At 59.7% G+C, this 26,838-nt stretch overlaps 2 protein-coding genes across 3 annotated transcripts; one reads left to right on the forward strand and one right to left on the reverse strand.

Moving 5' to 3' along the window:
* Positions 1 to 490: 490 nt before the first annotated feature.
* BTC (betacellulin) lies at positions 491 to 6,892 on the reverse strand. Of its 2 annotated transcripts, none has more exons than XM_063335869.1 (10): positions 6,769 to 6,892; positions 4,154 to 4,249; positions 3,779 to 3,896; positions 3,489 to 3,635; positions 3,114 to 3,221; positions 2,174 to 2,998; positions 1,837 to 2,011; positions 1,460 to 1,590; positions 1,222 to 1,326; positions 491 to 848 (listed from the first exon to the last, which is right to left on the reverse strand). In XM_063335869.1, the coding sequence occupies exons 1-5, from the start codon at positions 6,848 to 6,850 to the stop codon at positions 3,116 to 3,118; spliced, it is 549 nt and encodes a 182-aa protein (XP_063191939.1). In that variant the 5' UTR covers positions 6,851 to 6,892; the 3' UTR covers positions 491 to 848; positions 1,222 to 1,326; positions 1,460 to 1,590; positions 1,837 to 2,011; positions 2,174 to 2,998; positions 3,114 to 3,115. The 2 variants fall into 2 exon arrangements, with proteins under 2 accessions (XP_063191939.1, XP_063191938.1); XM_063335868.1 differs by having other exon boundaries at positions 1,837 to 2,023.
* Positions 6,893 to 11,372: 4,480 nt separating this feature from the next.
* PARM1 (prostate androgen-regulated mucin-like protein 1) lies at positions 11,373 to 25,056 on the forward strand. Its single transcript, XM_063335987.1, has 4 exons — positions 11,373 to 11,485; positions 22,628 to 23,332; positions 24,077 to 24,155; positions 24,749 to 25,056. The coding sequence occupies exons 1-4, from the start codon at positions 11,437 to 11,439 to the stop codon at positions 24,831 to 24,833; spliced, it is 918 nt and encodes a 305-aa protein (XP_063192057.1). The 5' UTR covers positions 11,373 to 11,436; the 3' UTR covers positions 24,834 to 25,056.
* Positions 25,057 to 26,838: the final 1,782 nt, after the last annotated feature.

Consider the following 26,838-nt stretch of genomic DNA (forward strand, 5'->3'; position numbering starts at 1 on the left):
GGCTCAGGAGCAGGCACTGGTGGGTGGTTTGGGCTCAGGATGGGGTCTGGGTCTCCCACTGGGTCCAGCTGGGGGTTTGGGAACAAGCTCTGGGGCGGTTTTGGGGCAGAGCCCGGGGGTTTCTGCAGCCCAGAAAAAAGACTAAGTCGTGCGTTTTCTGTGCTTGAAAATGCCGGCGGAGTCCTGCGGGTCTGGGCTCAGAAAAATGACCAAGTGCTGCGTTTTTGGGACTTGGAAACGGAGGCTCAGTCGTCTGTTTTCAGCCCCAAAACCGTGGCCCGGGAGGGGGGCCCTTTGGGCGGTGGGAGGCAGAGGGGGGTGGGAGGGCGCTGGGGCCCGGGCGGGAGGGGGGGTAGGCAGGGTGCGTGGACCCCCGCCGGAGGTGGGGGTCCGGTCGCGTTGTTCCCCAAAGTGCGGGACGCCGGCATGCACCAGGCCGAATTAAACGTCTGAGATAGTCTCTGGGCGAAAAGGCACTTTTCCCACTTCATTTGAGAGTCCAACTGTTTATTCACCGGACTAGTCATTGAACAATAAACACGCTCATTAGGCAACACGTGTACAATTATGACAGTTCATATTCATATACAGGCCATGACAGTGATTGATTTACGACCTGGCCAAAAGCCAGGAGCAGTTGAACAAGCACAAGCTGTGATGGGCTGGGGCAGAATCAAACAAGCTGGAGCCATCAATGAACTGGAGATGGGCAGAAGCAGTAAACTGAGCTGGAGCCATTCAGACGCTGGACCTTGAAAAAATGGGTGCAGAAAGTGGTGTGGCTGAGCCTGGCCAGCAGCTGAGCACCACACAGTCCTGCGCTCACCCCACTGTGATGGGGAAGAGAACTGAAAAAAAGAAAAAAAAGTAGTCAGATTAATGGGCTGAGGTAAAGACAGTTTAATAGGACAAAAAAGGAAGAAAAAATACTATTAATACTACTACTAATAATAAAATATCCAAAACCAAGTGACACACAGTGCAGTTGCTCACCACCCGCTGACCCGTACCCAGCTGTGCAAACTCTGCTCAGCAAAAACTAAACCATCCCTGTGACCAACACCGTTTCCAGCACAAACCCAAAACATGGCCCTGCACCAGCTACCGAGAAGCAAATTAACTGCGCCCCAGCCTAAACCAGGACAGAAACAATGACCTGGGGCTGCAAACGAGCTGGAGCCATCAAACAAAACAAAACAAAACAAAACAGAAACCACCAACCTGAAGGTGAAAATGAGTTGGAGCCACAAGGAACAGGAGTTGAAATGAGCCAGAGCCACCCATGAGCTGGAGCCGCAATGAGCTGGAGCCGTCCAGAAGCAGGACCTAAAACCAGAGCAGAAATAAACGGGAGCTGGAGCCATCCGGGAGCTGGACTAGAACAAATGGGAGCCCGAACCCACAAACGGGGGCCCAAACCCAGCGGGACCCAAAACAAACAGAGGCCCAAAGAACTGACCTGAAGCCGCACGGAGCTGGAGCGCTGCCGTCCTCGCAGGGTCTCCGGGGGGGCGCGGGTTGGGGTGTCCCCTGTCCTCGGCGCAGGCAGCCCGGCTCCTTCCCAGGGCTCCTCCGTCCGTCCGTCCGTCCCTGCAGAGGGAGAGAGGTGGGACAATCAGCTCCCGGTGGCACCGGGACAGACAAACCTGCGGCCGCCCGGGCACGGGCAGCTCTGCCCGGACCCTCGGCAGCAGCAGCCCGGCACCGCGCACCCGAGAGGGGACGGGACACCAGAGACCTCCCGCCTCCCCGAACGCCCCCCTGCAGCCACGGAGCCCCGGAACGGGGATCCCCGCCGGGGTCGCGTCCCGTCCCCCGGTCCCCCCCCACACTCACCGTCGCCGGGATGAGCCCTCCCCACGCCGGGGCACGGCCACGGGCATCGCCGGGGCCGCCGGCACCGACCGAGGGACGGGCGGCACCGGGGCGGCCCCCGCTGCCCCTGCCCGGCTCCACCGGCCGCCGACGGGTCCCTGCGGCGGCCTCTGCTCCCTCCGCGGCACGTTTCCAGCTGAAAAAGAAGCTTTTTAGACAAAACCAGGGATTTAAACAGAGCTCGGAGCCGCCCCAGCGCCCGGTGCTGCCGGCGCCGGCCCTCGGCGGAGCCCCGGGGCAAAGCAGCGGAGCCCCGGGGCAAAGCCAACCAGCCCCCCCGAGCCGCCCCCGCACTCACCGCTCCGAGGGGTCCGTCCCGCCGGCGGCCGCTCCGGGAAAGGGCCGAGGAAGAGAAACCGGCCGGTGCCGGCGGCCGGAGGGGTCACCGGCCGCCCCGGGAGACCCCCGGCCCCGCCGGACCCCGTCTCCCCCCGGTACCGCAGCCCCCCCGGCCGGTCGCCGGGTCACGGTCGGAGCTGGGGCTGAGCCCGCGGCGGAAGCCGGGAGCTGCCGGTGCCCCCCGGCCGAGCCTCAGCCGCCGCCCCCGGGGCAGGGAGCGGAGCTTCAGGCGGCGCCGAGCGGGCAGCGGCGCGGAGAGAAGGCCCCGGTTCTGCCCCATTTTTCCCTGATTTTCCGAGCCCGGGAGCCGCCATTGCCCCCCGTTGCCGTGAAAGCCGCGCCCGGGGCAGCGGCGGGGCCGGAGGTGCCGGTGTCCGCTCGGCCCAGAGAAGCGGCCCCAGCACGGCCCCCGGGCGGCCCGGAGATGGGCACCGGGACCGGGACCGGGACCGGGACCGGGACCGGGACCGGGACCGGGACCAGGACGCCTCTCCCTCGCCCGCTTCCGCCCGCGCCTGCCGCTGTTGCGGCGCCCCCTGGCGGCCGGCCGGGCCCTTTGAAGCCTCGCGTGTCCGCCGCGGCCCCGCCCCCCGCGCTGCGGCGCCCCCTGGCGGACGCGGAGGGAAACACCGCCCCTCCCCGGTAGCGGGGTTTGGGGGGGACCGTAAGGACCACGGCGACACGGGGACACCTTTCCGTCACCCCTTTATTCAAGCCGTTGTTTTTTGCCCGTGGAGCCAGCCGGTGCCGCCATCCGGGACCCGCCCGCGGGTACCTGGAACTCCTGCGGAGAGAGGGGAGGGCTTCGGCCTCAGTGACCGTGGGCCGGGGTGGGGGGGTCTCTCCTGTCATCCCCCAGGCTCGGTGACACATCCCCCCCCCCCTCCTGCCCCACGCACCGTCACGCAATGTCCGTCTCCAGCACGTCCTCGCTTCTGGAAGGCAAATTCTTGTTCAAGGTCTCCAGCTCTTCCGCCTTTCTCTTCCTCCGCTGCTTCCGACAGTGGCTTTGCAGGGAGGAAGGTGGGGGGGAAATAATTAAAAAAAAACACGCAAAAAAACCCCAAACCAACAAGCAGGTGCCGCTCCTCCTCCCTCTGCTTTCACCTCGCAGCAGCTCTCGGTGGGACCACACGTGGTTCCCAGCCCTGAAGTGATGTCCCATCGAATTCAACCTGTCCCAAGCCGGCGGAGGTGGGCAGGATCCGCTCCCGATCCTGGGATGCCCCTTCCCTTCACCCTGTGTCCCCGTCCCCCCTCTCCCCGCCACTTACTGACTGCAGAGGCAGGCGCAGACGACGAGGATGATGAGGGTGACGATGGCGGCGATCAAGGAGATGATGACGATCTGGCCCCGGTCGCCTCGCAGGTAGAAGATGTCCACCCTCTCGCAGCGAGACCCCGTGTAGCCCCGCTCGCACCTGCACGGGGGAGGCAGGGCGGGTGCGTGTTCAAAAAACCACCATGGCACCCGCATCCCCTTCCTCCTGCTCGCCCCGGGGAGGACGGGCATGGCGTCCCCCCAACTGGCTGTGCCACCACGTCCCCACCGGCGGTGGCTTACACGCAAGCTGGCGTGTTCTCGGCCACGAGGAAGCGGCATCTCCCTTTGACGCAGTAGTGCTTGTACTCCTCCGGGCACCTGGAGAAGTGACCCTGCCGCCGCAGCTGCGTCATGTTCCCTGGGGGTGACAAAGGTGACAGGGATTCCACACACAACCCCCTCCAAAGGTTACGGTTCTGGCCGCCTCCGGCAGCATCCCCGGAGCTGCAGCAGATCCGAGCCCGGCCAGCGGCAATGGGGACGTGTGCGTCCTTGACCGTGGCGTGCCAGCCGTGGCCACCTCCCAGCTCGCTGGATGCCATGTGGCTACGCTAGACAAAACATCCCCTCCATCCCGCGCCGGCCAACGCCACCGGCTCCCCGGAGCATCCTTACCCGTGCAGCTCTCGGCTGTGCCGCAGGCCAGCCCCTCCGTGCCGTGCCCGGCGGTGACGTTGGCGTCGGCACCCACGCAACGGAAAAACGCCAAGCCTGAAACGCAATGGAGGCGGCTCAGAGAAACGGGGAGCCCGGCCAGAACCCCGGCATGGCCACCACCGCCCCACCGCAGCCGCTCTCCCGGCCCTTCCCGCAGGGAGGGGACCGGCAAAGGGCTCCGCAGCTGCGCCCGTGGCCACCCCTTTCCTTGGCAGCATCAGCTTCTCCCCAGGGGCGAGGAGAAGGGAAAGCCGGTCCCCGCCTGCCTCCTCCACCCACCAACGCTCCAGCACGGGGGTCCGGGAGCCAGCGGGGCGGGTTTCAGGGGGGCCAGCCCCTTTGCCTGGGGAAGGATGCAGGTGGGGATCCCCGTGGAGGTCCGGCTCACTGCATCCCCCCTCCCTCACAGTTTTGAAGAGCCTGGGTTTTGGGGGCGCTGAAAAACCCACTGGCCGTGGGTGCGAGGAGACGGCAGCGCTGCAATTCAGCGCCCACCAAAGCCCAGTTAATTCCAGCGCTAAATCCCCATTGCAACGTCGCCCGCTGCTGCACCGGGGGTGTGGGATGCCCAGCACGAACCGAGCCGGGAAAGGGGGTGACCGTGCTCGCCGTGGCCAAGGGACGAAGCCGAGCGCCGGCTCAGCCCCGGCACGTCACGGCGGCGGTAACCGGATCGCTGGCATACCAGCGCTGACTCAGCCCGGCCCCGCCGCCAGCCCGGCCCTCCCCAGGGATTCGCCCCACTGTGGTGGCACCCAAGGGAGCGGGGACAGGTCCTCCCTGACGGGGCAAGGTGCTGGGTGGCTCCCGCAGGGGTGGCACACCGAGGCGGGGGGTGTGTGTGGGTGTGTTTCCATCCCGAGCGGGTGCAATTTGCAGTTTGGCCATGTCGAGAGACCTCCTGGAGATGGGAGAGTTTGGGCAGCCCATCCCGGGCAGCCTCGTCCCCCGGTACCCGTTATCCCCTCCGTCACTTCGGCACGCTGGCAGCAGCGGGGAGGGCTGCCCTGCCAAGACTCCGGCGTCCCCCCCCCGTCCCATGTTCCCAGCACAGGCGTCCCTCCTGGCTATATATAGCCACCGCCGCGCTAACGACGTGCTCTGGGCAACAGAGCTGCAGCAAGGCCGGGGCTGAGCCTCTGCCGGGGCTTCCCCACCGGCGAGCATCCCCTCCTCGACCCAAAAAGCCCATCGGGGAGGGCACGGATCCCACCGCCCCATCCGGCCCAGGCAGCGGGGTGGGAGCATCCCGGCGGGAGCCAGGAGGCTGACTTCACCCCTGGTGACCAAGTTCGCAGCTTCGGCATGGAAAGATCCCCACCAAGACGCGATCCCCACCCTTATTGCAACCAGATGCAGAGCTTTTGGCATCCTCCGGGTTGGCAGCCCCTTGGCGAGGACCGCCCCGGTGGCACCGCCAGCTTGGGGCGGGTTGGTGTGCCCCCCCCCGCCCCCGACACCCAGATCTCAGCACCCAGGAGCTGGGGGTGCAAAGCAACCTCATCTCTTTGATGCACGGAGAACCTGGCTCTGCTAACTGAGGCTGCATCCCCTCCCGAGCAGCCGGAGATAACCCAGGAAAGCAACCCAAACACTGGATTCTTTTGCCGTAACACCCCCCCACGCGCCCCTGGGAAAGCTCGAATTGCAGGAGAGCAACCACCCGGCACACCGATGGGCACCCCAGCCCCAAAACTGGTCGGCCACCCTTGATTTCCTCCTGCCAGCACAGGTTTGGCAGGTTTTGCCGAGCGCTGTCACCAGCCCTGCCAAAGGGCCAAACCCAGACTGTTCCCGGCGGAGGCGAAGGCTCCCCCGAATGCCGGGGGGGGCATCGCCAAGCCCGGCTGATGTTCAGCCCTACCCCTGGTTATCTCCTGCCAGCCCTCAGCAGGCAGCTGCAGGCAGCTGCCTGTTTTCCCCGCTTCCCACGCGCTTGGGAACCAACACGGGGACACACTCGGCCCTGCATCCCCCAAGACGCCGAAACTCGTGAGCAGTGTCCCATCAACAGGTGGGAAAAGCATCCCAGCTCCGCTCCAGGGTCCTGCCAGGGCATCCCAGCCCCACGGGATTCAGAGCCCAGCCGGCGCGCGCGCAGGGGAGCAGTGGGGTGGGATGGTGGGGAGCAGCAGGATGGGAACCGGGGGGGCACTGGGATGGGTGCAGGGAAGCATGGCGGGTGGGTGCACGGGGACAGGACCGGCTAACAGCCAGGCCGGGCATGGGGCAAGGAGTGGGATGGGATGGGATGGGATTGTCCGGGGGACGCAGGGAGTCACCGGGACGGGGTGGGACGGGGGGGATACAGGGGATCAGCGGGAGGGGATGGGGTAGCGCCGGGACAGGCACGGGGGGAGCACCGGGATGGGAGCGGGAGGCAGGTGGAGGATCACCAGCGTGGGACCGGGAAGCGGCGGGATGGGACAGGGGCAGCACCGGGATCATCGCAGGCTGGGACGGAGAGAGGACGGTGGCACCGGGCCGGGGTGGAGGGGGTCACCCAGGCCGACACCGGCACCGCGGCGGGGCGGGGGGGATCCCCTTAGGGAGCCGCGCCGCCCCGTTCTTACCGGAGGCGAGGGCCAGGCAGAGCAGGAGGGTACCGGGGCCGCCGCCCGGGGCCGGGGCCGGGGCCGTCGCCGCCGCCTCCATGTGCGCCGCCGCCTGCTCGGTGCCCGGCGGCTGCGGCGGGGCGGGACGGGACGGGGGCGGCCGCTGCCGGCACCTCCGCCCTCCTCCTCCTCCTCCTCCTCCTCCTCCTCCTCCTCTTCCTCCAGCTGCCCGGCTCCTACCCCGCCGGAGGCATCCCTTGGTGGTCCGGGGGTGCCCCTCCCCGGCTCAGCCTCCCCCCCTCCAACGTGTCCCCCCACCTGTGTCCCCCCAAGCGTGTCCCCCGCCCCCCCCCCCGGCATCATCCACCTGCCCGTCCCGCCAGCAGCAGCCAGGGCAGGAGGCGTCGAGCAGACGCCTCGCCTCAGCATCCCTAGGGATTTGGGGAGCGACAGGGACGCCCCCTCGACCCCCCCAGTCCCCCCACCCCGCTTTCCGAGGCGGGGGAGGGGGGGGGGGGGGACGCTCCGGGCGTTCCCCTCCCCACAGGGACAGGAGGGCGTGCGGCCGGAGCCCAGCCTCACCTCCCCAACGCTATTTATCCCCTGGGCGGCGCGTTATGAAAAGGCAGATTTATTCATAGCGGAGCTGCTAATAAAACACCCTCCCAGAGCCCTGGGCAGGGAATGACGGCAGCTACGAATTATTTTGCGAGGGGCTGTGCCTTGGCACAAGCCTTCCGCACGTTGGCCTTGGGAGGGTTTTTGGTTTTTTCTGCCTTGGGGCGGCTGGGAGGATGTTTCTGGTCCCCTGAGCGATGTCCCGAGGAAGAGGAGGGCACGCAGGGGTGAAGGTGCACCATCACCACCCCACGCCCCCCCCCAGGACGCTGGCATGTCGCCTTACCGGCGTCTGGGGACGCTCTGTAGGGATGCGGCGCCCTGAGTTGACGCTGTCCTGGCCCCAAGGAAAGCCCAAGAGCTTGGCCCGGCGAAGGGGAGCGCAGGCAGGGAGGGGTGGCGGGGCTGCTGCCGGCGCGGTGTCGTTACGGGCATGAACTAAGGGACGGGGGGAGGCGGGAAATGAACGACTGGAAAGAACGGGTGACCTCAAACCGCAAGCTGGCAGCTATTAATGCAAGCACTGGCAGCCACCCAGCCATGCCATTTGGCCACCGGCCAGAGGGTGAGTGAGCTCCCGCGGACCCAGCCAGCCAAAAAAACCCAGCCTCGAGCTCCGGCATGCCGGTGCTGCCGGTCCCTCGGCTGGCGGCCACCCCGGCTCCCGGCTGGCATCGGGGGAGAGACCCCAGCCCCCCGAAAGCTGGCAGGGTGTGCTAAACCACCGGAGAAATGTTGCAAAGCTCCGGTGGGGACAGCGGGGACTTGGGCAAGACCGGGGAAACCGGCAGCTGCCACCTGGATGCGGCACGGGGCCACCCAAGAGGAGCCGGCTTCATGCCGGTGGGGTGGGCAAAGGCAGGGAGCCAGCAGCAAAAATCCTTGTGCCCACCTAAAGAAAATGGTGTCCCTTTGGCATCCTTCATATCTGGATAAAATTGGGGAGAAAAAGCATTTTCAAGAGATGTTGAAAGAGCTGGAGCCCCAAGGCAGATGTCACCAGAGGCAATGGTTTCCCTTCTCCAGTAGGAACTGGGAAGGGCTGGCAGAATTTATCTCCAAAAAGGGACCTCTCGCTGGATGTACGCCCTCTGCTCTCACTGTCACCGTGACTATCACACCTTCCCTGGAGGAGGCCCAGGGACCCGTGTGGCCAGGCAGATGTCACCCCCAGATGTGGCCAGGCAGAGCTGGCCCTGCCAATGAGACCGGGCAGAGTTGGCCATGCTGATGAGACCAGGCAGAGGTGGCCGGGAAGTTGAGGCAAGGCAGAAGTGACCAGGCAAAGGTGGGCCTGCTCTTGAGACCAGACAGAGGTGACAAGCAGATATGACCATGCCGATGAGACGGAGCAGAAGTGGCCATGCAGTTGTAGCCCCACTGAGGTGACCGTGTCGATGAGTCCAGGCAGAGGTGGCTAAGCAGAGGTGGCCATGCTGATGAGACCACACAGGTGTGATCAGGCAGATGTGACCATGCAGAGGTGACCAGGCAGGTGTGGCCCTACTGAGGTGGCCATGCTGATGAGACCAGGCAGATGTGACCATGCTGCTGAGCTCAGGGAGAGGTGGCCGGGTAGAGGTGGTCCCGCTGAAGTGACCATGCCAATGAGTCCAGGCAGAGGTGGCTAAGCAGAGGTGGCCATGCTGATGAGACCAGGTAGAGGTGGCCATGCTGATGAGACCAGGCAAGGGTGATTAAGCAGACGTGACCATGCAGAGGTGACCATGCAGAGGTGACCAGGCAGGTGTGGTCCTACTGAGGTGGCCACACAGACGTGACCATGTTGATGAGACCAGGCAGAAGTGTCCCTGCTCGTGTTGACCATGCTGATGAGACCAGGGAGAGGTGACCAGGTAGAGGTGGCCTTGCTGAGGTGACCATGCCAATGAGTCCGGGCAGAGGTGGCTAAGCAGAGGTGGCCATGCTGATGAGACCAGACAAGGGTGATTGAGCAGACATGACCATGCAGAGGTGACCAGGCAGGTGTGGCCCTACTGAGGTGGCCACACAGAGGTGACCGTGCCGATGAGACCAGACAGGGTGACCAGGCAGATGTGACCATGCTGATGAGACCGGGTAGAGGGAGCCAGGCAGAAGTGACCAAGCAGAAGGGTCCCTGCTGCGTTAACCATGATGATGAGACCAGGGAGAGGTGACCAGGTAGAGGTGGCCTTGCTGAGGTGACCGTGCTGATGTGTCCAGGCAGGGCTGGTCAGTCAGATGTGACCATGCAAAGGTGACCAGGCAGATGTGGTCCTACTGAGGTGGCCACACAGAGGTGACCATGCCAACGAGACCAGGCAGATGTGGGCAGGCAGAGGAGGCCAGGCAGAAGTGGCCCTGCTGAGGTGACCATGCTGATGAGATCAAGCACAGGCGAGCAGGTAGAGGCGGCCTTGCTGATGAGCCAGGGCAGAGGTGGCTAAGCAGAGGTGACCATGCCAATGTGTCCAGACAGGGCTGATCAGGCAGACGTGACCATGCAAAAGTGACCAGACAGGTGTGGCCTTACTGTGGTGGCCATGCAGAGATGACCATGCTGATAGAGGTGACCAGGCAGAAGTGTCCATGCTGATGAGACCAGGCAGAGGAGGCCAGCAGATGGCAGCTGGAGCCCGAGGACGGTGCCTGGCAGGGATGTTCAAGGCCTCCCACAGCCCAGCCCTTCGCACCCATCTCAGGCGTGGAGTTTGCACCCAATGTCACGGAGGGGAGCGGTGGCTGTGCCCAGCCCTGCCCTCTCCTCGGAAAACCTCCTCCCCCGCCGTGGAAACACGCAGCACCTTCCGCAAAAAAAAAAAAAAAAAGTCAAAGTAAGGGTGGGAGACCAGCAGCAGGGAGTTTATCGCATGCCGGGATCCTGATAACGGCATTATTTTTCCTCCTCCCAAGCGGAGGAAAGGTTTCAAGGAGAGCTGAGGTGCTGATGCTGCCCCATGTACGGCAAGGGCAGCCAGCATCCCGGCCACTCCAGAAACGCCAGCTGCCTCAGATTTTGTGTCCTGCTGTTTTAGGCCCGGAGCCAGGATCCATCCCGAGAAAACACCACACAACGCAACAGAATAGAATGGCTGCATAACCCCAGTTAAAGATAGCTCGGCCATGGCCCCGGCTCGATGACATCCTTTTTTGCAGCGAGCGTGCGAAAGCCCGGAGAAGATGAGTTCAGCCTGAAAACATTTCACCCGCGGCAAAACGCTTTCCAGAAGGAAAGAGGTAGAAAAAAATGGCACTCGTACCTCCCGCTGCGCCGCAGGTGGCTCCTGGCCGGGTCCTTTGGGCACCGGCAGCTGCATTTTGGGACCTGTTCCTGTGGCAGAAAGGCAAGGCCATGGCTGCCTGGCTCCACCCTGGCTCCCCACGATGCACGGACCCCGGGGTGTCCCCCGCCACGGTCCCCGGACGGATGCGGCAGGCGATGCTCAGCCGTGAGGACAGGCATGGGCGGCCCCATCCAGCTACGGCCGGAGATGGCCTCTGCCCCACGTCCCCCCGAAAGGCAAGAGGGATGCCCTAGCAAGGTGCACGCGGCATTTATTCCTTTAAAAGCGTGTTACATTCAGGCGGGAGACGGCATGAGGAAGGACAGGGCCGAGGGACAACGCCACAGGGTGCCACACACACCGACGCCACCGACTGGGGCAAGAGCCCCCCCATGCCCGGTGTGTGATGCCCGGCGAGGATGTACCACGCTTGAGGCAGGGTCCTGGCGGGGTCCTCGGCGCCCGGTACCAGCGCTGGGTGCCCGGTGCCTCCTCCCGAGGCTGTCCCGACCCCCAGCCCCGGTGCCCGTCCCCACTTACGGACTGCCCGGTCCCCTACGGCCGGTCCCCGGTCACCGCTGCGGGACCCTGGTCCCCGCAGCTCCACGCTGCCCCGCATCCTCCACCCGCTGCCCCGCCGCCGTCCCCGGTGCCGGCAGGTGCCGCTGTGCCACCGGCCATGGACCTGCGGGGGGCGGGGGGGGGCGGCGGCGGCGGCGGCCGTGGGGGGCCGGACCGGGGCGGCGGCGGCGGGGCCGGGCGGTGCGTCCCTCCCGCCCCGGCCGCCAGCCCCGCCGGCACCATGGGCTGCTGCTGCCGCCTCCTCCTCGCCCTCCTCCTCCTCCCGGCAGGTAAGCGCCCTCCGCCGCACCGGGATGGGGAAGGGGGGGGACCCGGGACCGGGGGGAAAGGGAAGCCCCCCCCCCCCCCCCGCCTCTTCTCCCTTCCCGGGAGAAGCAGGATGCCCGGGGAAGGGCTCCGCAGAGCATCCCCCCCTCTCGCACTGGTCCCCACTCACTCACTCACACACACACACCCCCCCCGCCCCCGCCGTCCCCACGGTCACCCCGACACCAAGGGGGCTGGGGGGCGAGAGGCGTTTCGCCCCTCTTTGCCTCCTGCCCCTCTTTGCCCCGGCTGCATCCCTGAAGCCGGGGGGCAGGAGGACAACTTCGGGGGATCACCGGCATCTCCTCGCCGGCAGTCCCCCTGCCCGGGTTGGAGCTCATCCCCCCCCATTGCCCCCCCCCCAGCCTCGCATCCCCCCTCCCAGCACAGTCCCTGATTTGAAGGAGCTTTTATCGCTCGCCCCGGCCTTGAGCGGAGGCTCCCGCACACCCGGCACCTGGCGTTTTCCCCGACCAGCTAAAGGCATCTCCTTCCTCCTGCCCCCCAGCAATATCCACCCCCCCCCCCACAATTTCATAGAAACACCCCCTTTGACATCTATTCCCCCCCCCGCCCAAGACAGTCAGAGGAGACAGTTCTGGCCGGCGCGACAGCGAGCGCTTTCAAATGACAGCACGCTCAGGCTGTCCCCCCGTCCAGGCTGGGCTTTTAATAAACAGCACGAAGAGCTGCTTGCTCAGAAACACGAAAAACGCACTTGCATAACCGAGCGACGGGGACGCGCACGAGGAGAAACACATCGGGCAAAGCTGTTGTTATTAAATGGCTCTCGGCGTGCGGCATGAGCAGCGCGAGGGGACAGGGCTGGGAGAGGTTCTGAGCTCCCGGCAAAAGCCCGCGGCCGGCAGCCATGTCCCCAAAACAGCAGCCGGGGAAGGCCGCGTCTGCGGGAGCAGCAAACCGTTCATCAAACCAAGCAGGTTGCCCAGAGAAGCTGTGGCTGCCCCATCCCTGGAGGGGTTCAAGGCCAGGTTGGACGGGGCTTGGAGCAACCTGGTCTAGCAGGAGGTGTCCCTGCCCAGGGCAGGGGGGTGGGACTGGATGATCTTTAAGGTCCCTTCCAACCCAAACCATTCTATGATGATGCTATGATCATCCTGGATCACATCAGCCTGTGGGAGATCTTCCCCTGTTAAGCCACCCCACTAGTGCAAGAGGAGGGAGAGCTGGCTCAATCCTTCACCGTGTAAAGGAGGAGTTTGCCAACAAGCTCTTGTTTCGGTACTTTCCAAGCAAGTGCATTTGGGAGGGGTGGGGATGAACCCCCATTTTGCTCCGCAGGGGTGCCGCTCACCTCCTTTGCTGGCTTCTGCCTGGCCCCGATTTGGCCACCGTCTCGGTGAACCACTTGAAAGTGGCCGGGCTCTGCTGGGACTCGGCCCTCGGCCGCTTTTGGGGTTGGGAGGCGGGTTTTTCCCAGTGCCCGGCTCAAATCCCAAGCCGTTCCCACGACCATCCCTCCCTAAAGCACCAACGCCGGCAAGGCTTGGCAGAAGAGCCAGGAAAGATTTCCCTGGAGTGCGGTCCATGGCTCCCAGGCTGCTCACAAACACCCCCGAATCCTTCGGATGCTTTCTACTACTTTTTTGTCCCCATAGAAATAATACTTAAAAAAAAAAAAAAATATATATATATATATATATATTTACTACCAGTGAGAAAACAAAGAGCACGATTTAGATATGCTTCGAGCTCATTCTTCAGGACTTAGTGACAGAGGGGACGTCACTGGGCAGGAATAAAATGAGACCGGGCTTCGCCTGGCCACATAATGACATAATAGCATCTCGCACAAGGAAGTTTTTATGCTATTAATTCTTCGTACGCTGGATGCAAAGTCAAACCTGCTTTCCTGATGTGATGCCCGGCCCCGTACGCACAGCTGGGCGCTGCAGCCCCGAGCCCTCTTTCCCTCTTAGCAATTCCCTTTGCTCCCCAGACGGCAGCTGAGATGTTTTAAAGTACCTGCGAGAGGCAGCTTTCGGCTTTAAAGGCTTTGGCGCTCCTGTGAGAAACCTCCGGGGAGGAAAAGCTGCTTTTTGGGAGGGGGGGTGGGCTCGGAGCCTGGCAGGTGGGCTGCTTTGAGCTGCCACCGAGGAGATGAAGCTTTGAGCGGTTCTGGCCCTGCTCCCCCCCTACACGAGCTGAAGGACAGGGGAAGATGGGTGGTTAATTATCCCCTCTCCCATCCCAAATGAATGAGCTTCGGCCTCGAATACCAGAGGATGCTCGAAAATTCTTTAGCTGAACCCCACGGCTTCCCCTCCCGGGGAAAGCTGGGATGGGGCTGACGCGTGTTGGAAGCTGCAATTAGCAGCTAGCCCGGGCAATTATTTAGCTGCTGTGGTGTCACTAGGGCAGAGCTGCTGTTCGCAACACGCCTGGCTGGCCGGAGAGCCATATCCCAGAAAATCCTGGGAAAATGTATTGTGAGGGGGGCCCCAGAATCATCCCCTCTGCCAGCCTCCCAGCCCCACGAGCCGACAAACGGTTTCTCCTCCCGCGGTGTGACATCCCAGGGAAGCAGACACAGCACAACACACGTTTGCATGCTTCAAAAAAAAAAAAACATGAGTTGTCTGAAGTTTTTTTTTATTTAAATCAAGCAGAAAATCATTTTGGAAAGAGCCGGTGCTGTAAACTACTGCTCTTAATGAGGGCAAAGCTCACAGCACGAGGAAAGGTTCCCACACTGCTCCGCAGCCTCATTACGCCCAGCCATCGGCCAAAGCCACCGCGCGAGGTGACAGCCTGCCAACACACCCCAAGGGGGACACGGGGCTCTGCCAGCCCGGCGCTCTCCGGGAACGCAGAGGTTTTCCACCCCAGGTCCTCATCAGACACCTCTGCACGGGTTGACCGGTAGCCACAGCTACCGGTCAACCAGTGCTTTGTCACTCTCAGAAGGAATAAAAAACCCCCTCTAGATACTCCTCTTCACCTTTTCTGCTATAATTTCATAGTGACTTCAGGATAAAATGCTTAATGAATTGAATAATTAAGCAACACTTAGTGATGGGGGGGGAAAATATGTTTTCTTTGCCAGCCAACTCCACAGCTGCTGCGAAGGGTGGGTTCGTTACGCAGCCGACAGCCCTTGCTGCTGGGTTTGGACATTGGGGCAGACACTGGGCAAGTCCCCAGGAGGACTTGGACGCCCACCCCAGGCAAGGAAGGAGCTGGTCATAGGGACCATGCAGGCAACCACGTTGATTTGAAAAGTTGGCATCACCACTTTTAGCTGGGAAGAGCAGAGACTGCAGCACAGTGAAGCTGTCCACCTGGTTCCTCAAGAGCAATCTGACCACACCAGCTTTCCTCAGGGTCTGAGAAGCATGCAAGAGCAAGCCAGGCCCCTGTGTTAGCTCCTTCCTCCCACGCAATAGCCTGGAGAAGAGCGGCTGCTGCTCCCAAGCCAGGCCACAACCCACCAGCCAGTGAAGACTTGGAGTGTCTCCTTGCCAGCTTGCCCAAAACCCCCCAGCTTTATGTGTTTGGCCACGTGGACTTTCCTCCTGCCTTTTGCAAAAGGCAGGCCACGCATCTACAGGAGATGCTGATACAACCCCTACACACAGGGAGGTGGATACTGATGGGTTGATGGGTTGCATCCTCAAGGAGGGCTCCCAAGGGACATGCCCAGGGTGCCCTGGCCAACTGTGTGTTTGGGGACAGCCTCTCCCCCAGGGATGGGGCCTCTGGATGGTGAGGGACACCTGGAGACAGCAGATTGGTTTCCATTGCGTGGCTGTTTCTCTTAGCTACAAGAAAGCTTCAGGCTTTGGAGCAATTAGACCTAAACCACTTAACGACCATGCAGCAGAAGAAAAACTAATCATGCAGGAAGCCAGCTCGGCTCGCCAGTAAATCAGAGCAACTGCACATTTATTTGATCTGACAGCCTTGACTTCTTGACGCAGTTGTTGGACAGCTTTGCCTTTTAGCTGCTGATGTTTCTGGCCCCGGATTTTCTCACTTGGCTTCTTCCTCCTCCTACTTGCAACCGGTTTCATACCATCACTGACATGACCTGGCGGTGAAAAGAAAGGGGATACAGCAGGAGCCGAGCAGGCAAAGCAGCAGCACATCACCCAGGGCTGCTCCACCTGCTGCTAGCATTATAGGTCACCAGCAAGCACATGTGGTGCTGGAGGTTTGCTGTCATCCTGGAGAGCCACTATGGTGGCCCTGGTTTATTCTAAGCTGAACAGATGTCCCCAGGAGTTGCTGTTTCCCCAGTGCCAAGCTGGCTAGGTGCTGGTATGGGAAGGTTGTTCCCAGATCACCTCGTCATCCTCATTTCTTGGTGGATACAAAGGTAGGGCTCCGCAGCAGCGCCCTAGAAGAGCGGAAACACAAGCTCAATACCGAAAACAACCACCACATCATCCTGCTTCCTTCTCCTGGGTGAGTATGGAGTTCAGACCAACCCTTATTTACTGCAAACGGAGCCTCCAACCAGAGCAGAGAGATGAGCAACACCAAATTACACGGTGACAGAAAAGATGAAGCAGCCCGATACTGAACAGCTTGAAAAACAAGTTGAACCCAAAGCAAGAAGCAGCTTTATTTAGTTCCAGCCATCACAAGGAGACCTTTAGCCATCTGCAGATAAATGTTACCAGTTTTATGGCTAAACGGCAACAGCACAATAAAAGTCACACCTGAGGACAAGCAGCGGGGGGAAGAGAACTACAAAACCCAGCACAAGACACGGGCGTCCCCAGCCACAGAAACTGAAGCCAAGCCAACAAGGTCACGAGCAGGAAGTCCTTACCCTATATTTAAACATTAATTGCTTTACTGCTCTGCATGACTTCATCTGGTAATAAACCAACACATGCTGTGGGATGAGAGGGGGCAGAGCTGCTCCATCATCATTACTTGGAGAAAACCAGCATAACACAACATCTCCAGAAAGCCAAAAAAGATTCTGCATCACCCACATTGAGCCACACCACCTTACCTTAGGTTTTAGGGTCCATTTGATGGTCCAAAAAAGTTGAAAGAAGCCCCCCCTGTGTACAATTCCTTACCCACCATGTTTTTCCTGTCCTCTTAGCAATCATGAGCAACAAGGACCCAGCTCCAGCCACCAGCTTTTATGTCGGAACCCCTAAGTGTGCTAATAGCCCCTAATCACCCTGACGAGCCTCGCCTGGGACCCCCCACCCACGCACCCCCAGCCCATTGGGCCGGGACCTCCATTTAAACTGGGGCTCAAGTCCTCCCTCCTTGTCTCAACTGTGTGGTAGATATATATATGTCTATAGTAGTGGGTGGGTTTTTTGGACTTGCCAATAGGTTGTCTTTGAGCTCCTCTTCTTTCATGTAGATTGATGTTCTGACTCTTTCTCTCATTTTATTTTTTCTGTTGGTTTTGTATTTAATGTGTTCCCTTGGCTTGAGCAGAGGATGGGGGCTCTGTCAACATCCGTTTTTATCTACCCTGGATATGCCTTGTAGGTATGCAGCGGGATTACTGTTGACTTTTCCTTTCGAAAGCAGAGATTGTATGCTGAATGCGTGGCTTAAGTACGGTTTTGTTAGTACCTGCCCCAGAAGCAGCTGCTGAGCTGGCATGGAAAGTGGTACCCAACCTTGCTGCATGGACAAGGCATGTGTGGGCGCCCACCAGACCTCCTTGTTGCAGTGCCTTATTCTCCATTTGTTGCTGTGCTTCTTGTTCAGGAAGGGTTCAGATTCCACGTGTAAGTACAGCCAGGATAAGCTGCTGGGAGGGCTGAGAAAGAAATAATATTAATGTTACAGAAACTGAAGTTATCTCTGGGGCCTCAGCTGCTAGAGGAGCATCACCTACTGCAGCTGGGGCGTGGGTGCCCCAGTTAATTCAGGCTGCGAGCACTGCTGTGAGTGGGTTAGGTCATGGGGACCTTCTGGTAGCTGCACCAGCTGTGATGAGTCACAAAGTGAAGCTCGTTAACAGCTCCATCTCGGCCTTATCAGTGGATGTTTGTTTGCTGTGGTATGGCTGCTCCATCTGATGTCATCCACTTGGGCTAGAGATGTTCTCTTGTTGTTGTTTTTCAAAAGGCTGTGTTTCAGCCGGCGAGAAGGACTGGAAAGCTTGCTGTGATGGTTTCTGGAGTGCCAGAGAGGCTGCCAGCCCAGGTCTTGGCTCTCCAGCAGAGCGTGGGAGGTGTTCAGCTCCTGGGAGGGTGAGACCTCTGCCTTTGAGTGGCTTGCAGAGGCCAGGAGGACAGCATGCCAATGGGAGAGGGAGATAATCCACCAGGTGGATGGTTCATTCCTTGGGTTGGCAGGTGATTAGGGTTAATATTCCCTAGGAGCGAGATATTTGAATTATAGGGACTCGGGGGTTTTTTCTTTCCTTGGCTGTTTCCCATACTCCTAGGGAAGGCAACATAGAAAAAGGACTTTTCAACACTCGTGTGGGGCTGTGAACTGTGACGCTGCAGTTTTCCTAGGCTGTTACCGTGTCTTGGCAGTTCCTGGCTTGCCTCTGCTCCAACCTGGATTCCAGCGGGGTGGTCAACTGCTGTAAGTGAATTAGATAGGCAAATTCCTCAGGGCCGAGCTGTGCTGGGCACCCTTTGATAGCTGACATCCTCCAGCCCCTCTGACAACCCCTGTTTGAGGTTTGTTGGGGTTTTTTTTAGGTTTTGAAGTCCTAAACCTCGTCTTCTAGTGGTCTTTTGTCCCTTCTTCCAGTGCATGGCTCTGTTTCTGCCCACAGCCGCAGCTCCTACACACCAGGTGCTGCAGAAACAAGGAAACCCCCACCCTGGTGGTTTTTTGCCCCCTGGCTCAGATGTGTTGGTAGAGGACTGGGCTAGCAGACAAGCTGGGTGCTCTTTGGGCCACCCTGGGGGCAGGCTGTCCATGAGCTGGGTGCAGTGGTGTGAGGACGTGTGGTGCTATCAGCCAAGGAGGTCCTCAGCAAGGTCCTTCTTGTCCCCCTCATTCTAACCTGGTTGAGAAGCAGCCTGCATGGCCTCTGGGATCCCGGCTGGGCTCTTCCGGCGGTGCCACGGGGCACAGCCCGTGTGGGAGGGGGTGATGCGCCGTGGGTGAGGGCGGTCGCTGGGTCAGAGATGACCTGGTGGAGGTGATGGCTCGGGGGAAGGAGAGGATAGCAGTGGGCTGGCACAGGCAGGGTTTGCTAGCAGAGATAAATGCAGCACTATTGATCTGGAAACCAAAGCTTGGCTGGCGATGACCATGCAGGAGCAGGGGGAGATAAGGAAAACCAGGGCTGCCTTCGGCTGTGCTTGGTCTCCTGGGAAATGTCCCTGTGACTTGTGACCCGCTTGGCTGGGAGCGCTCAGCCAGCGGCCAAGGATTGTTCCTGCAGCCAGTTTTGGCTCACCCTCTGAATTTATACCCTTTAGATATTATGGGAAACTTCCTGACTCATCCCGGCTAGCAGTACTGCCAGCTTTTTGAGGTCCCTATCGGTTTGCCTCCGAAGTTGGAGCAGATCCTGAGAGCTGTGCCGTCCCAGAGCACAAGCAAGCAACATGAGATGGCTTTGCAGAGGGGGAATAAGCTGCCTGTGTCCATGAGAGGCTGGGAGCACCTACATCTACAAGAGGTAATAAATTTTCAAGGTGCTGCCAGCCCTGGGAGGGTCCTGCTGTGCTTGATGTAAGAGCAACATGGCACGCCATGGGCTGCAGGTGCTGCTGTTGGAGAAGCCACACCTGAAATGCCAAGGGGTGATGGAGAAAGAATTATTTTCCAGAAATACAGACAGATGTTCAGGGCTCATCCGAAGAGCACTAAGGATGAAGGGGTGCTCGGTTCAGGTTTGTTGGCACTTCCAGCATCCTCTGCCACCACATGGCGGCCGACTTCTGCTCCGGCTGAGCCACCTCCGGCGCAGACCTCTTAAAACACTCGATGAGTGTTCTGCTCAGGGCGTGTGTAAGCTGGAAGCTACTCATGGCGATGCCGTGTCAGGTCAGCTGGGCGCCTTTGGGCAGCGTTGTGGAGGTTGAGGGGTTCGCTGTCGCAATAGCGCTTGCAGTGATGATGCCTTGCATCACCGCTGGTGGGGGAGGTGGACTTGGTGTTGGTGTAGCTTGTGTGTAGGGGTAGAAAACTCAGTTATCTGAGGTCAGAAGTGCGGGCACGGGGATGTTGGTGGAGCAGGTTGGGCCTGAGCACTTGGGTTCTTCACTTGTGCCCTTTATATCAAATACAGTGTTGCTAATAGGCCTTTCCACCCATGGGCCTCCAAAGCAGACCCTCTGGCGGAGACGGTGCCTGCTCTTGCATAAGGCCCGGGATGGCTGCGTGGTGTTAAATCCTTGAGAAAGACCCTGTTGCTCAATGCTCCTTGTGAATCCAGCCAGGGATTTCATGTCCCGCCCTCGGCCACGAAAACCAGCGGGCTGTGCTCTCCCGGGGCTGTGGCTGATGCCACCTTCAGCTCCTGCGATGGGGGAGGCTGCGGATTAACAGTACCTGCTAGAAATGGCACTTATGCCTTCTTTCCCTTTTTAAAAAAAAAAAGAGACGAAGTTTCGATGGCCTCCCTTCTTTGTACTCTGACACCTGCCCCCCAGGTGAGTGTCTTGAGAAGACCATATGGGGATGCTTCAACCCCGTCAAGATACTTCAATCCAGTCAAGAAAGGGCAAGGGGGGTACCAGTGTAAAAGCAAGAAGGGCACAAATCGACCACTTGAACCTCAACACCATGAGGAGGCAGGCTCTTGCAGCTTCTTTCTGGCCACTGAAAGTGATGTTCCAAATGGTGTTGGTCCCCAACAGATGTTGCTGGAGGTGCTTTGCAGGTCCCACCACGCTGGCATGGGACCTGGCACTTGCTGCCTGGGGCACATCAGCGTGGAGAGCTATGCAAGGTACAGGGAATACTTGGTTTTATGGCGTTGTGGTGCCCAAAGTGAGCAATTGAGCCCCCCAGCCTTGGCAGGAGGAAGGGACAGGATGAGTGGGGACCCGTCAGGTTTGCTGGATGGAGCCAGCCCTGCGGGCAGGCTTTGTCCAGGTGAGATGCTGTGGATGAAGCCAAGCTGCGTTCATCTGAACGAATGGCTTCAAAGCTCAGGATTACCACAGCAACGTGACTCAAGTTCATGTGCCAGTAACTCCCAGGCAGTAACCAGGGAGTCTGAGATGCAGAGATCCTGGGATGAGGACACATCAGAGTGCCCTGTTGACAGCAGGAGCCTGGTGTGCTTTGGGAAGCTGGGAAGGAAGAGGTGGGACGTCCACGTGTGGAAACCAGGGTGCTGAGCCAGGTGGTTTATTCGGTAACCAGACTCCGGCTTGTCACCCGTCTCCTCTCCCTTATCCTGAGGTCTATCAGCCTTGTGCCTCAACAGACCGAGAGCCTGTGGAGGGTGAAAGCTCAGAGGCATCCCCAAGTGCCTGTCCCTGGAAGAAGAGCACCTGTGCCATCAGTCCCACCTCACAGACTCTCCTGCTTGGGAAATGGGGCCCACCACAGGGGTATCTACTGGGCCAGGAGAAGTAAAATTTTTAGATGTGTGCTCCTAAATGCCTTGGGCTCTTGTAGAAGCCATACCCTGGAGATGGTTTTAAATCCCTGGCCAAGCACATGTTTGAGGTTTCTAGGTAGAAAATGCCTTCATGAAAGGTGTGCCATGAAAGGTGGAGGTCCTTAGCTGAGATGTCCCTTCTGCTGTCCTCCTCCGCTGAAGGTGTGTGGGTTGAGTCAAGCTGTTTTAGACACCTGCAGCCTTCTGTTTGCACCAATGGCTCAAAAAACCCGAAACCCCTGCTCACCAGTGTTGCATCCCACCATTTCTAGGTGTTTCCAGCTCTCCTCCAGCATGAGGTGCTGTCTGTGCCCTGCTGGGAGCCTCGTGGGTCTCCTGGGTGCTCAGCGGTGAGGGGCCTTGCTGGAGAAACCCTGTGTTGCACAGCCCCTGCTCCCAAATTCGGGTCCTTTCCATGCCACTGTTTCTTGGCGCAGCTTTAACGTGCAATAAACATCCCATGGTGGGCCAGCAACCGCTCTGTTCCATCTAAAACGCATCTCTGGTGCAGGCTGGGTCCTTCTTGCTGCCTTGAGTGTCACCTACACGGGTGGCATTTCAGTTTGACTTTGGGGGGGGAACTGCAGATTTGGCTGGGGTGGCTGACAACGTCTCCTTGGTGGGGGGGGTGGCGGCTTGGTGATGGGGAGGAGAGCCTTATGTGCCCACCAGCGATGTCCAGCCACGTATGATCTGCAAGTTCCTACTCGCAAAGATCTACCACGACAGCTGTCTCTGCTCTCACCGCTGCTGTTTTTCCCTTAGACGAGCACCAGGCTCCTGTCTCTGGAGCTAAGGTGGGAACTTGGCTGCAGGGTTCCCACAAAATCAGCGTTTTGCCGAGTGTTTTTGTCCTCCGCACTCATAATAATTAGTTCCTTGCGGCTTGTTTGCACCGGAGCAAGTTCTTGCTCTTCCCAGTGCTGGGCTTGGGGTGCTCTGGGGGTGTAAATAAATGGATGCATGGGAATAAAAATCCCTCCCGATGTCACTTAGCGTCGGCACACGCTTCCCTCAGCCCAACCGTGCTGAGGGAGTTAGCTGCTAGTGCTGGTCTAGTGTTGAATTTAGCCTTGGGGAGTAGAAAAGAGGGGGGGGGGGAATAAAAGCTCCAGCAGTCTGCTGGTGAGGATAAGGGAAAAAATGACTCATCTTCACGCTAAGAAAGGGAGACAAATGAATGAATGCGCGAGGAAATGGGGGGAGAGGAGAAAGAGGAGTCTTGTGTTATCATTCCCAGCTGCGCGGTGGTTGCTGCTGGGGAGGAGCTTGCTCCCCTGCCGCTTCGCTGGCTGCTGGGAGGAGATGCTGGGAAGATGGAGGGGGCGACTGGGGATGGGGGGAGGTCCCAACCTTGGGGAAAAGCAGTCCTGACACACCCTGGGGCAAGCGGTCCGGTTTAAACCTCACCTCTAGCTACGCGGAGATATTTCCCATCTCTTTTTAGGCGGCTCTCAGCATTTTAAAAACCGACATGTTTCCAGCTTCATTCCCAAACTCCTTCGTGTTCACCCAAACCCCAGGTTGCCCCAAGGCTTTTGCTGTTATTAATACTTCTTTGTCTCACTCCTAGGACTGGGCAATGACTCCACAGCATCACCCCTCGCCCCCACCCGCCCTCCCTTCCCCTCGGAGAGGATCCCGGTGGGGCCAGGCTCCAGGGATGCAGATGTCTCCACACCGGCTCCTCGCCAGCCTTCACTGTCCGTGTCCACAGGAGCTGCCAGAGATGGGGTGTCCTCTGGGCTAGCGGAGAGGGACGGCCGCAATGCCACCCCCACAGCAGCACTGTCCCCTGCTCCTGCCTCCATCAACGTGAGCTCCACCGCCGCAGCCGCCATCACCACAGCAGACAGCCCACCCGTGGCCTCCAACCCCAGCTCGGTGCCACCGACCTTGGAGACAGCCCCAGGTCTTCGGACAGCAAATACTGCCACCTTGGCAAGAGGCACGATGGATTTGGGGGCAGCTGCCAGCCCCACGCGTATACCTGCGTCCTCCTCCTCCTCCCTCCCCACCAGCGACCTGTACTCATCCACTGGGACGGTCTTGTCCCCAACGCCTGTCCTCACGAACCCCCGCACGACCCAGCCACCGACGCCGACCAAGGAATTCCCTTCCCTGGGGACGGTGGCCATGGCATCGAGCCTGGCCGTGGAGCCAACGTCCCCCCCAGTGACTGTGACTGACCCCACCACAGCCGAGGCCACGGCCATGGGCAAAACCACCCTCTCCACCGGCGTCACCATGGAAGAGGTTCCCCGTGCCTTGAGCGCAGGTGAGCACCACCACCCTCCATGTGCATATATAGATATAATGTCACCCTCGAGGTGCTTAGATAAGAGGGGCAGATGCCCCACGAATCGGAAGGGAAGAGTTGGTCAACTTTCTGAGAGCATGATTCAGTAAAAGCTGGGCTTTCCTGGAGGAGCCTATGTCATCTGCTCCACTGGTGGAGACGAGGAGAAGTAGATACCAAACCTCAGTTGCCCGGAGATGTGAATTGAATCCTTAGTTGCAAGTTTGATTTGAAACACTTAAGGATGAGAGGAAACAAGGGTGTGGACGGTGGGCGCAGCCCGAGTTAGGAAGGTGTAGGTTTTTCTTCTCCCTCCCGGAGACCTCACTGAGCTGACACTAGCTTTCACCTGTCCTCTTCTGCAAGCTCAGGCAGCTTAAAGCTGCTTCTTAAGGCCCGAAAAGGGAGGGATCTGGAGCATTTTGCAGCCTTGGCTCAGCACTAAACGCTGCCTGGTGCTGGGGGGGGCCACGAAGGAGCAAGTCCATAGTCCTCAAGCAAAGCCCAGCTGTGTTTTATCCCTGCCTTTATGGGAAAGGGATCACGGCAAAAAACACAGGCGTGCCCAGCATCCTCCACGGGAGCTTTGGGAAGCAGTGAGGGGATGTACCCCCCCCCCACCATGTCAGAGAGGGTTGGCGTGGGTGTATCGGCAGCAGCCGGGGTGTGGGGTGGGTGCGGCGGGGATGCTGAGCGCCGCCCTTTCTGACGGATCTTCCGCAGGGAGCATCGTGGCCATAACCGTGACGGTCATCGTGGTGGTGGTGCTGGTTTTCGGGGCGGCGGCGTACCTCAAGATCAGGTAAGGCTGTTTTTTTGGGGGTGCCTGCCCCAACGGGGTGCTCCAACTGTGGTGTGTCCGTCCCCCCACCCCACCGAGGCTGCAGCCCCTCTCCCCATCTCAAGGGGGAAGCTCGGGGGGCAAACCCTGGGGAGATGCTGTCCCCAAGCCTGGCGGGGCGATGTGCAGCCTCCTGTCCCAGCACGGCTGCGTTTTCTGCCACGGCTGTGTTGAAAAGCCGAGCTTTTTCTTCCTCGTTTTACAACAGCCTCGCTCAAATGCCGGAGACGCTGCTCAGCATAGTCATAACCAGTAATTATCCCCAGGGCAAGCTGCTGCCACGGGTCTTGCCGTGCCTCAGACAATAAACAGCAGCCCAGCCCGGCGCTGAGCATCTCTAATGAGGCTTTGCTGACAACTGAGACGAGCAGAAGTCTTGTTTTAATTCCCTAGCATATCCCAGTCTGGTTCAACGGGGACAAAAATCCTGCCTGGGCTTATTTTCTGTCCTGGTTGCGTCCTGCTGAAACATCCCGAAGCTCTCAGCCTAGTGAGGTAAAATAACTAACAAACCCCCAAAAGGTAACGGCGGGCGGTTTGCTTTCCCCTGGCAGGCACTCCTCCTACGGCAGGCTTCTGGATGACCACGACTACGGCTCCTGGGGCAACTACAACAACCCTCTCTACGACGACTCCTAGCAGGGACGAGGAAAAAAAAAAAAAAGAATAATAAAAAAAAAAATATATATCCTTAATTTATAAGCGCTTCTGCAGCAGAGCATCCGCTGTCGGGGAGATGGCCAGGCACCGAGCCACTGCTGTGGGCAGGATGACGGCGGGTCCGGCGGACGCCAGGCAACCGGAGGGCGTGCGTGTGTGCAGTGCCTACAATAAACCTGAATTTTGGCGTTTGTGTAGGAAACTCTGGGTCCTGGGGCACGTCGGCCGCTTGGTGTGGAGGCGAGGGAGCCCAAATTCCCCAAGGGGAAGGGAAGGGATGGGATGTGGGGGAGGGAAAGGGAGAGGATGGAGGCTCAGCCAGGGCCGTGGCTTCCTTTGAAACGCTGCTGCCCCTTGCCCGGGGGGTGGTACATGGGGGCTGCTGAGCCAGAGCCGGCAGCGTGCAGGGGTCCCCTGCGCTTTGACGTGCCCCTTCCTCCAAAACCACCTCCCTGCATCACCCCTCTGTGAAATCCTTCCCCTTCCCTCACCAGGGACCATGGTACGGGGCTGCTCCATCACTGCTCCCTTTCTTTTCCTGCAGGGGCTTCTGCGTAGCAAACTTGTCATTTCGTTCTTTTTCCATTTAATTGTGGTTTTTTTGCCCCCCCCCCTCCGCCGCAAACACAGCCCGGGAGCCCGTGGGAAGGTGCATTGACCACCCACACTCCTGGGCCGAGAGGTGCCAGCGGGTGCGTGCTCCGCAGCTTTATTTTTAATCCTTGAAAGGCTTGGCCGCTAAAACACAGCCAAATTTTTGTGTTGAGCTGCTAGTGTGAGAAGCTGGAGTGGGAGGGGGGGGGGGGGGATGCTCACCCCAGCCCGCAGCCCCTCACTTGGCCACTTCGGCCTCGGGCTAAACCCCCCGCCCTGGGCAGTGAAAAGCAAAGCCCTCGGCCTGTGAGGCATCATAATAATGATGCTGAAGAGGTTTGGGGCATCCCAGCAAACCCGCGGAGCTGGTCACCATCACCCCGGAGGTTGTAGATTGGGCGCATCCCATAGACCCTTGGCAAGGCGGTGGCACGATTGAATTTCCGGAGGGATTTTGGGGAAGGCAGCAGCACCTCCGCGCAGGTAGAGACGGACCAGTTCGCAGCGTTTTATATCTCTGCTCCTAATTACCGATTGTTTTATTGCATGAGGTTCATCAGGGTTTCCTCCAAAATACCTCTTTGCAAAAGCAGAAGCCGCGCGGCTGCTATGGGGAGGGCAACCGCGTAGAAGCTGCCGGTTCCCTATGGGAGGCAAACGGGAGAGGCTCGAGCTGTCACCTCACCCGAAACGCCGGCGTTGGTTTGCTTCGGGTTAATCGGCGGCGCAGGCGGGGAAACAGGCTCTGCCGTTGGCAGAAGCGTCCTGGGGAACATCAAAGCTCGGGGCGTTCGGGCGATTGCTTCCCGCAACGGATGCGTCACCTCTTCATTTCCATCAAGCCTGCGTAATGAAGGCGGCCGGCACCACACCAGCCACCCGAAAAGGCCAGGAGAAACGAGGGCATCTCCTCCAGCCCCGCTTCCCAAAAGGAAACGCAATCGTTAGGTGTTTTCCCTTGCCTTCCCAGCCTGTTTCAGCCCCTTCGGCGTTCCGTCCTTTCACCTCCCTTTTCATATTCGCGTGGCTCGGGTGGCTCAAGAGCGAGACTTCAGCGCGGGATTTGCTGGCGCCAAGCCTACCCGCCAAGCTCTGGATACGGAGCTGTTCCTCGCTCTTTTTTGGTTCAAAGTGGGTAGAAACGGAGAATAAAGCAGCCAACAGCTGTCACACCTTCAAACCCCGGCCAGCTCGGGAAGCTGGTGGGGCTGGGAGCACGTACGGGGTGAGAGTTACGGTAGGACAGCTCTGTATCCTGAGCTACAGCTCAACAGTGTCCGGTAACAGGCATTAAAAACAACCAAAACACCCCGAACTTTTAAAAAAAAAAATAATCACTCACTCTGCTCAAACGCCGCTGCTATAAGGGAGGGAATAAAAGAAGAGGAAA

This window comes from Chroicocephalus ridibundus, chromosome 5, assembly GCF_963924245.1.
Source record: "Chroicocephalus ridibundus chromosome 5, bChrRid1.1, whole genome shotgun sequence".
Taxonomy (NCBI): Eukaryota; Metazoa; Chordata; class Aves; order Charadriiformes; family Laridae; genus Chroicocephalus; species Chroicocephalus ridibundus.

What these genes read in the sequence shown, in the direction of transcription:
- BTC (XM_063335869.1), bottom strand. Translation starts at nt 6,850, where the DNA reads ATGGAGGCGGCGGCGACGGCCCCGGCCCCGGCCCCGGGCGGCGGCCCC. An exon ending in CACAGCCGAGAGCTGCACGG is followed by an intron (nt 3,897 to 4,153) that starts GTAAGGATGCTC and finishes TGTCACCCCCAG; the next exon opens with GGAACATGACGCAGCTGCGG. An exon ending in GAGAACACGCCAGCTTGCGT is followed by an intron (nt 3,636 to 3,778) that starts GTAAGCCACCGC and finishes TCCCCCGTGCAG; the next exon opens with GTGCGAGCGGGGCTACACGG.
- PARM1 (XM_063335987.1), top strand. Translation starts at nt 11,437, where the DNA reads ATGGGCTGCTGCTGCCGCCTCCTCCTCGCCCTCCTCCTCCTCCCGGCA. An exon ending in CCTCCTCCTCCTCCCGGCAG is followed by an intron (nt 11,486 to 22,627) that starts GTAAGCGCCCTC and finishes TCTCACTCCTAG; the next exon opens with GACTGGGCAATGACTCCACA. An exon ending in GCGGCGTACCTCAAGATCAG is followed by an intron (nt 24,156 to 24,748) that starts GTAAGGCTGTTT and finishes TTCCCCTGGCAG; the next exon opens with GCACTCCTCCTACGGCAGGC.